The sequence below is a fragment of the Nymphaea colorata genome, chromosome 10, assembly GCF_008831285.2.
Source record: "Nymphaea colorata isolate Beijing-Zhang1983 chromosome 10, ASM883128v2, whole genome shotgun sequence".
Taxonomy (NCBI): domain Eukaryota; kingdom Viridiplantae; phylum Streptophyta; class Magnoliopsida; order Nymphaeales; family Nymphaeaceae; genus Nymphaea; species Nymphaea colorata.
This window is the reverse complement of record NC_045147.1, coordinates 18,056,678-18,066,189: the sequence shown is the minus strand read 5'-3', so window position 1 is coordinate 18,066,189 and position 9,512 is coordinate 18,056,678. Positions and strand designations below refer to the sequence as shown.

General features: G+C 38.0%; 1 protein-coding gene across 1 annotated transcript; it reads right to left on the bottom strand.

The window, feature by feature from the left end:
- Window positions 1–1,954: 1,954 nt before the first annotated feature.
- Window positions 1,955–6,868, bottom strand: LOC116262521 (CBL-interacting protein kinase 1). The gene is made up of 13 exons (XM_031641972.2): window positions 6,265–6,868; window positions 5,827–5,889; window positions 5,451–5,522; window positions 5,146–5,253; window positions 4,887–4,967; window positions 4,699–4,752; window positions 4,328–4,453; window positions 3,745–3,966; window positions 3,562–3,663; window positions 2,949–3,065; window positions 2,775–2,837; window positions 2,615–2,689; window positions 1,955–2,234 (listed from the first exon to the last, which is right to left on the bottom strand). The coding sequence occupies exons 1-13, from the start codon at window positions 6,412–6,414 to the stop codon at window positions 2,163–2,165; spliced, it is 1,305 nt and encodes a 434-aa protein (XP_031497832.1). The 5' UTR covers window positions 6,415–6,868; the 3' UTR covers window positions 1,955–2,162.
- Window positions 6,869–9,512: the final 2,644 nt, after the last annotated feature.

Genomic DNA, 9,512 nt, shown 5'->3' with positions numbered 1-9,512 from the left:
TCTCATGGGTTGCCCACATCGAAGGAGAGGCCACAAAACTTGGGCCCTGGAAAAAGAAAAAAATATTAGTGTCTTCTCGCCCCCTGTGGACATTATTGCCTCATGGAATCATGGTGGCCTTGATCCTTATCCGAAAGGAATTCCGGGTTTCCAGGCTGACTCAGCCTGGCAAAATGCCATCCTTCCTCTCCTTTTCTTCTTAGTTTTTAATGGAGGAACTTGCGGCCATTAAAAGACCTTATTATTATTATTATTAGCTTCAATTCCCAATCACTGAAGCGACGAAAAGACCAACCCGCTGCATCACAGCAACTGCTTCACAGTCGCTCCTGGTACACGCCAATCTCGAGATAACCGGTCGGTAAGTATCAAAAAGAGCATCGACAAGGGCTCCACCAGACAATGGCTAGATGGCCCAGTCTGTGACCTTGAATTTAACAGAGGCCAAGAGTTTTGAGGGGCTGAAACTACTGAGAGAATTTTTATTTCTGCAAGAAAGGAATGTCTCCATTGAAAAGCGATTGGGAGAAGACAGTTTTATTTAGATGTCAAGTTGTGGATAAGCAACTTGCTGATTCCGAATCATCCAAATACCTCTCGACAGTTTTCCTGATATGATTGCAACCACTTAACCGCCTGAAAATTTTATGAAGCATTATTTTCTTTTCCGGAGAGGGGGATAAGGATGTGGGGAGGAGATGAATGTGGTTCTCTGTGGAGGATGAGGTGGAAAATTGGAAGAACTTTGGATGCTGCTGGTCTCCCGTGAACACGGTAGGGCCAACTAATAGCCTGATGGCTGAACAGGTGCCAAGCATAAAAGTTGCATTTTGAAGCTTCTATCAAGCATGATCATGATTCTGATGTGTTTTCTTCATAATCAGAAACATAGAATCCATTATTGGATCGCTTTATTTGAATCTGTTAATGGGATTTTTCAAAAGTTTCGATGTTTCCAAAATCCTCAACATCATAGAGTTTAACCCATTCATCCAAATAAAAATGAATCAAATGGGTTGGTTTCTAGACATGAAATCCGCAGATGAGATTTATGCAATCAGAATGTGAACAAGTAAATGGACTCATTCGGCCCCTCCTCGTGGTTGAACAGTGAAAAAGCATGGAAACACAATGGCAGGCAATCAACGCGGGGACGGCCATGTTCATAAAGCAGAATGTTTTGCCGGTCAAAATTGTACCATGGATGACCTGACCATCAATTTAAACTTCAGAATAATCAGAAAATTAGGGATCCAATTGGTTCAGTCCTTGTCTTTCGTTAGCGACTTCCGTGATCAAACTCAAAGTCAGCACGTCGCCATGAAAGCCTCTGTAAGTTCAAAGGAATTATTCAATTCTGTCAATGAGTGAAAAAATCGTCTGAACTGTTCACTGCAAGGTTGGGAAATAGCTTTGTCCAACGGTACAAGTGGGCATGTAACGATTCTGGCCCTCTCTTCGTCAGCTGACGGAGCATTATCTTATGGAAAGGAATATGTACCTTAAATTCTGAAAGTTCTGACATATTTAAATGGAGCCCCAATCAACCAGCCCTGAGCCATGTGCAGAAAACCTCGTGGGCCTAGTCCATGTGCTTTCATTGGTATGAAACTGTTTCTTTTTTTTTTTTCCTTTGTTTTGGCAGCAACCGGTAATTATTTGCAGCAGATTTGCCAATCCTAAATGAAAAAACATTCACACGTTTTTTCAGTTCATCTGCTCCAATTCCCATAGACACGGCCGCATTTTTTCCTTTTATTTCTCCGCAATTTGCCGCAATCAAAGTTTTTTGTGCACCAAAAATACTTCACATAGAAATGTCTGTAGAAAGCTTAGATGCCATCGATCAAACGATCTCATTTCATTTTTTTCGAACACATGCCCCACTGCTGTAATAGCGTACCACTGTACAATAGCTTTGTTTTTCTTTTTTGAGGATACTCATATTCAAGAGTTTATGCAATAAAAATGATCTTCATTTCATCATAATTGAACCTCATGAGGTTTTACATGAGAGAGAAAGAATATAGATATAAATATATAGATGCACACGAATAGAAAAGACTATACACGAAGATCTCATGAGAACTGGTCGCCACTTCTTTTTCTTTTTTTTTAATGCACAAAATTGAGAAAAGAACTGGTTGCGGTGGGTCCTCTCTTTAACAAGCAATTGAGGTCAGGAGAGGCTGGCTTCTGCTCACACCCAGATCGTTCGCTAGCTTTGTACATAACTGAAAACACCAAGACAGTTTGTCAGTATTATTTATCTTTTCACGATTAAAGATTAAAAGGGCTAGTGGTGATACATCAGCCATGAATTCATACTGCCGACAACTTCAATATCAATTTGGCAGAGCATCTATTTTTATTTAGAAGATGCCTTCAGCCACTCCATCGTCAAATTAAATACGTCAGATATGAATTTTTTAATCTTCCTATACGTTAGAGACACGGGCTTCCAGTTTTACCAGCAAAACCTGACCACGTGACTGAAAATTTCACCATGATCTGGCTTTGACGGCAGTTCTTGTCCACCGGAGACTTATGCAGAAATATGATGAGCATTGACCAACTTACCGACCAAAAAATATTTAAGAAAATGGTTACAAACCTGTCGATAGAGCGCAATGTCGCCCGATGATTTCCTCAGCTCCACCACATACAACGACGGGTTTAGCTCAAAAACCTAGGAATTTTGAGAGGAATAAAGATCATCAAAGAGGCAGAAAAATGAGACAATGCATGGCTACCAAGTATGGACCCGGTAGTACCTCTGTCATTATGCATAGAGAACCAGGGCCCTTCAAATCCTTACGGCTTTGAACGACCTTCAGCTGGAATCAGCAAACAAGTTCAAGACATTTAGTACAATATACGTTGATCAATTGTTGCCTTTAAAAAAGAGCATATAGGAAGACCAGCAACTTTAATGTCCGAGGATTTACCTTGCCATTTTTATTCAGGACGTGAAATCCCATCTGGGTGACAATGTCCTCAATCTTCTCAAGCAACTCTTTTGCTGAATAATTTGACGTAAATCTGATCTTTCTTTCGGAGGCATCCTGCAATTATGCATAAACAGATGTTTCTCTATGAGCATCAGGTCCTGCAGATGCCAAGATGTGAAAGGATAAATGGGAAAATAAATGCCAAAAGATTTCAAGAGGCCCTCGATAGCCTCTTTCTGTATTTATTGCACGAATGTGCAGGACACAAGAACAGTTACTTTGGGTACATAGACAATCATACTCAGTTCCAACAACTATAATAGTATCAAGGTCTGAAACCGTCAAAAGGGACGCGTATGCAATCATGCATGATATTTATTTTTAAAAAAATCAACAAATAAAAATGTTCAGCAAAAGTTTTCACTTTAATTTGGTTACCAAGAAACCCATCAGAATCTTAAAGCGAAGCAACATTGAAAGAATTTTTACTGCTTGCAAGTTTCTTTTTGGCAAACTCCTTGAACTCATGGCTTTCTACCAATATGGTCAGTATACATGTAAAATGCATACACTTGCTTTTGACGGTGCGAAGCTACAATTGAAAACTTACCTCTTTCTCGAAAAAACCAGAGAGATCTAGACTGCTTGACATTCCAATAAGCTGAAAAGCATTGATAAAGGCAGGTGCCTTCCCATCGCGCACCTGCTCTGCCTGTCAATTAACATCACAATCAGAGAGAGTTGGCAAAGAGATGAACTCGAAGAGCTAAAAATCCAGTTACGAAGCACTTACTTCTGAAAACGAGAACGCTTCATCCAAGTCATGCATGTCTAACAAGCCATCATCATCGTCTTCCTCAGGAGCTGCAGGAGAATATCCTTGTTTAAACCATTTGTCTTCTTTAATTTCAGCTGCAGTTATCCTTGTCTTTGGATTAGGATCCAGAATTCTCCGCATCATGTGTTGGGCACCAGGAGAAAGCCATTTAGGAATCATAACATCACCCTTGAAAATCTGAAGCAGTTTAAAGGACATTCGCAAATATTAGTAAAAAAAAAAAACCTATTTACAAATGCAGCTCGTAGACTGGTTCTCTGTTTCTCAATTTGAAAGCTTCATAGACTTCTTTAATTAGTAACATAATAGAGAAGCTAAATACTTGAATTTTCTAGTAATAGTAACGTAAAAATTGAAAACCACGTTACTGCACGTCAATTGCGTCAGTTATATTGTCTAGGCTCCCACATCAAGGGACCTGACGAACGTTTCATGATCGTGCACGGTAAGTCGAGGAATCTGGGCAGGCTTAGTTGCTTGGGTCCTATGTGACCCAAAGAAATAGCTACCAACAAAATTTCAGAGGATTGTCAAATACCTTCTGATAGAGAACTGCAAGATTTCGATCATCAAAAGGGAGGCAGCCAGTGAGTATAACATATAGGATTACACCACAGGACCATATATCCGCAGTGGCACCATCATATCCTCTGTTCGCAAGCACCTAACAGTCATTAAAAGGAAATCATTAGACTCATGTTACTGTATTTCCATTTAAACAGGGCCAAGTCAGATGCTGAAAGCATAAAGAAAATTGTCTGCCGACGTGTTCAAAGTTTGAAGCTACTAAATAATTCGTTTAAACTTCAAAATTCGAATTGTTTCTAAATTTATGTACCAATATGGAACAAGTCATAATGAAAAAATTAATTACATAAACATTAACCATATAGCTAGAACCACACCCACCTCCGGTGCCACATAATTCGGACTTCCACAGGTAGTATGCAGCAGACCGTCGTCCTGAAGAACAGTAAATGACAAAAGATCATGAATAGCTTTTCCTTTTTCTTTCTTTTTTTTTCTCTTGGAGGGAGGGAGAGAGAAGGAGGACGTTTTGGAGAGAGAGAGAGAGAGAGAGAGAGATTAGGACATACCCTGAGATGTTGGGGTAAAGCGCTGAGTCCAAAGTCTGAGATTTTGATGTTACCCCTTGCATCAACTAGGACATTCTCAGGCTGAAAGAAAATCAACGCAGCTAAAAGTTAGCAATCTCTCCACAATTAATTGGATGGTGGAGGAACATCTGCATTCAGGAGATCACAGACAGCCACTAGGCAAAAGATAATTCAGACAGATCACGTGAAGTATGTTCATAACCATTAAGTCCTGCGAAAAGGAAAAGGCATGATTTACCTTTAGATCCCTATGAAAAACTCCTTTGTCATGGCAATAGCTCACGCCATCGACGAGCTGCTGGAAAAGCATCAGACCTTCTCTTTCCTTTAGCCTCCCATTCATTGCCTGTCTCAAAAAAACTAAGTGAGATCTCAGCAATTATTTATCAACAGACGTAATACGAACCGTAATTATATCTAGTTATCAAAAACATTTTTTAATCTCTAAAACAGTCATAAATTTTCAGTCAGTATTGAAGTTCACTGGCTTATCAAGACGAACAAAACAAAAGAAATAAGCAGGATAATATGGTAATGACTTACAATCTTGTCAAACAATTCGCCGCCTTTCACATATTCAAGGACCATGTAAATCTTCGTTTTGCTTGCCAACACCTGAAACGCGATGGGGAAGGAGTTGTTACAGACTGTTCCCTAAAATTAGAACTCGCTCGGGAAAATGAAATTCTTATTTCGGGGCAGAAGTTAAAATGAAATTCTTATTCCGAGGCAGGGTAGAGTGTGTGTATGGAATCGAGAAACTCCAAAAGAAAAAGGAAGAAATATGAAATGGAAGAAACATATTGCTCGATTGAGATGAAGAAAAACCAAATAGGTGCCTTCAGTCCCAAGTAACCATAATAGACATCGACCACCGCGAAAAAACAGAGAACCAATTCATTAACCAAGAACATCTCACCTCGTATAACCTGACCACATTGGGATGCTTCAACAGCTTCAACGTCCTAATTTCTCGTTTTATCTGCACCACCAAGATCAAAGGGAATCAATCACAAGGCCTTTCTCTGAACACCAAAATCTCTAGAACAACAGAACTGTGCATGGAGAAAATAAAACAACAAAAAGTCTCAATATTAACGAACGGAAACTCACAACATGCAAATTTGCACAATGAACAAAATCAAACATCGCAAAGAATAAAAAAGCAGAAGAAAAAGACAAAAACCGAAGCACACAGGGAAGCCAAAACCCAGCAACTTCGAAAACCAAGCCGCATTACCGTATCAATAAAACAAGATTTCAAGAAACGGAAAAAAAAAAAACCTCGAATCCCCACAACTGCCGAAGAAAACGACGACCAAGAACGCGAAAAAAGAAAAAATCCCATCCCACGAACCTGCTCTGTAATTTTAAGCTGCAAGATCTTCTCCCTCTCGAGGATCTTCACGGCGAATCCCTTCCCGGTCTCGACATTCGTGGCGTACTTCACCTTGCCGAAGTTCCCCTCGCCAAGAGTCCTTCCGATCTCATATTTTCCTAGTCGCATTCCCTTCGCCTTCCCTTCCGAATCGCCCTCCTTCCCCAGAGCGGCGCGCTAAAATAATCAAAGGCACGAGGATGGCGCTGCTGCAAAAGCCAATCGCAGGACCCAATATATGACAAATCACCTACACCAGAAGAGCCAAAAAGGGATCAGAAATGGCGTCTCCCTCCTCCCGCCTGTCCTTCCTTCTTCCTTATCAGTTTCGTGCTTCTGGTGCCTCCATGTGCCCCGCCACCACAAGCAATGACGCCGCAATGCTATGCTCCTCACTGAATCAGGGCGTTAAATAAGATCAGGATTTTGGAAGTCGTGACCATTTATTGCGTAATTTTTTCGCTTGGGGAGTGACTAATTATTATTGCTTGAACGTGTCCCGATTATTTTCTCAATTTCTTCCCAAGAACCGTTTTCCTTTCCGTGTTGGTGGACCGAAGATTTCTTGCGACTATAACCAACCTCCTCTCCTCGTTGCAAATAAGAAATTTGATGATTGAAAAGTTGTGCTTTTTCTACTGTAACTAATTTCAGTAGCACCCTAACTTCTTCTCCTTCCTTCGGAAATAGGCCTTAAGGTTTTTAAATTATTTCATGCCGCAACTCTTGCATGAAAATACCAAAATGGTACCTCAAACTTTGCACACGTCTTCTCTTGAATCATGAATGGATTATATTCAGACATCAGATCTTCCATTTGGATTAGACATATAGATCTTGGATCTGGATCAGCAAGTTCGATACTTTTCGCTTTGGCTACATCCTGAATCTGAATGCAGTTCGGATTTGGTGGCCGATTCAATAGTACCACTTGTTATTTCAATTATTTTCATAGCTATTTTTTAGAGTTTTCTTATTTTTCATTGACTTTTGGGTATTTTTCATTTATTACTTTTTTTTTTTTTTGGTTTTGGCTTATCCACTGGACTCACTTGCCGATTTTGACAGCATTGGTTCATAAACAGGGATTTGATCTTTCAAAAAGTTAGTTTTCTGTCTTATTAAAAATAAATCACAAGTTGAAGATTGTTAAAAATTATTTTTGCGCGAAATACTCCTCTTACTTACCCAACAAAAAGTTAATTTTTTTAAAAAATTTAAATAAAATTTGGTGTTTTATTTATTGTGAATTGGATTTAATAGGATCCGGCTCATGTCTGATCCATCTGCACTCAAAATGATGTTCGTTTTGACCAATGGGAACTGTGAAGTTCATACTTTGTACATTACGACTTCAAAGGAGACATTTTCATAATAATATAATGGAGGCAACTGGTTTTTTTTATTTCACATAATTACAAAGTCTAAGCAACACGAGCTATATAATTCAATTGTGCAGCCCATAGAACACCCATTACATACCACAAAGTCATACATATATATATTTATTCATCTATTTTTAATTATTTTCCTTTGTCGCTTACCAGCAAAATCAATTATTTCGTTTAGAAATAGAATACTTGGAAAGCTTTTTCTCCACTTTTCAAGGAGAGTTGCCGTCCAGTGTTCATCTTATCCTCCTACATTTCATTTTTCAATTTAAAAAAAAAAAAAAACTCATGAAAGAGAAAGGTGGTGGCTTTCAATTATTTAAATATATTTTATAATAAAAAGTTCATATACGCCATGGGTGGTGTGGAGACAAAGCAAATCTTGAAGTTGTCACATACTCCGGGATTATTAATATAAAAGAAAAAAAAAACAAAAATACCTCTTATGAGATCTTACTTCAAACACAGTCTATTTTATGGTGTTGGTTTTATGAAAGTTTAAAAACCCAATCGAAGTTTTGCAGTTAAGAACAAAGCTTCAAAAGAGAATTTGATTTATATATTTACACTCAGGTGGATCTCTCCGGCGATAAAAGGATCCTTCCGGCCAAACCTGTCGTGATACTGCATATATAGTAATATATATTAAAAAGAATGTTTATTTTATCTCTAAGCAAATCTGAACTTTTTCATTGAACCGCTGTGACCAGAGTTGAGCCAGGGTAGGGCTCTTAAGGGCCATGGCCTCACCTCAAAAAAACAAAATAAAAAATTTACATGTAAATTTTTAAAAAAAATCACTTGTTTTATATAAAAATTTTAAAAAATAATATTTCAGCTCAAATTAAAATTTAAAAGCTTTAATTCGATCATTTTAATGAAAAAATTCTGACTCCACCCCTGACGGCCACCCACTAGATCGTAGCCTTTTTAGACTTTTGGATTTATCAAGTCATCCTTTTCAATAAACGTGCCGTGAAGTGGATCTTACTTGCAAGTGGTTCTTATTGATTAAATGGATCCTTTTCATGGGCTCCATTACTGTTCTTTTTTATTCTCAATAAAGTTTTAAATTTTTTTATTTTTTAATTCATCTCTGATAAGGAGACAGTTCGACAAATCCATTTCAGCCTTACAGCGATTGACAAATCCATTTTTTACATTTTCATTTTAGAAATAAATTCATCTTTGTTGCTTTAATTTCTGGTTAGAAGTAAGGGGCGGAAAAGGCTGCAGTTAGAAAAAATAATTGCTTGCAAAATACTTGCTTCTTATGACTATGTACGTAGTAATAATTTAATTGGAAAATAAGTTGGCAGCCTTAATTTCTGATATTAAATGTTTGAATAGAAGAATAATTAAGGAGATAGGAAACGAAGCATCAATCCCGGTGAAGATAAGGATGAACTTCAAAAGGAAAACCAATAAAAAAAAATTCCGTAAAAGTCTCCAACTTATTTTTATTATAGGATAAAGGAATTTAGAGGAAAAAAAGGTAGTCAGTTAAGAAATATCAAGATATATTGAAGGTTTTGTGTGATGGTTTTACATTATGGTTGTGTTTGTTTTAGTGATGAGTTCTGCGGTGATATGAGATCCTTAGGATTTCATATCTATGGATTTAAAGTCAAACTTCCCCTCCCCTCAATCTAATATTTAAATCTATAGTTTTTCTTTTTAGCGTGTAAAATCCCTGTTATTGAGATGATGATCTCTCAAGATACGCCTCTTTATGCAGGTTCGGATCTAAGATCCAAACACAACCTATGCAGGCTTTAAGTGACGAAATCAATCAATGCATATTTAACGAGATAAAGAAGAAAAAACAAACAAATC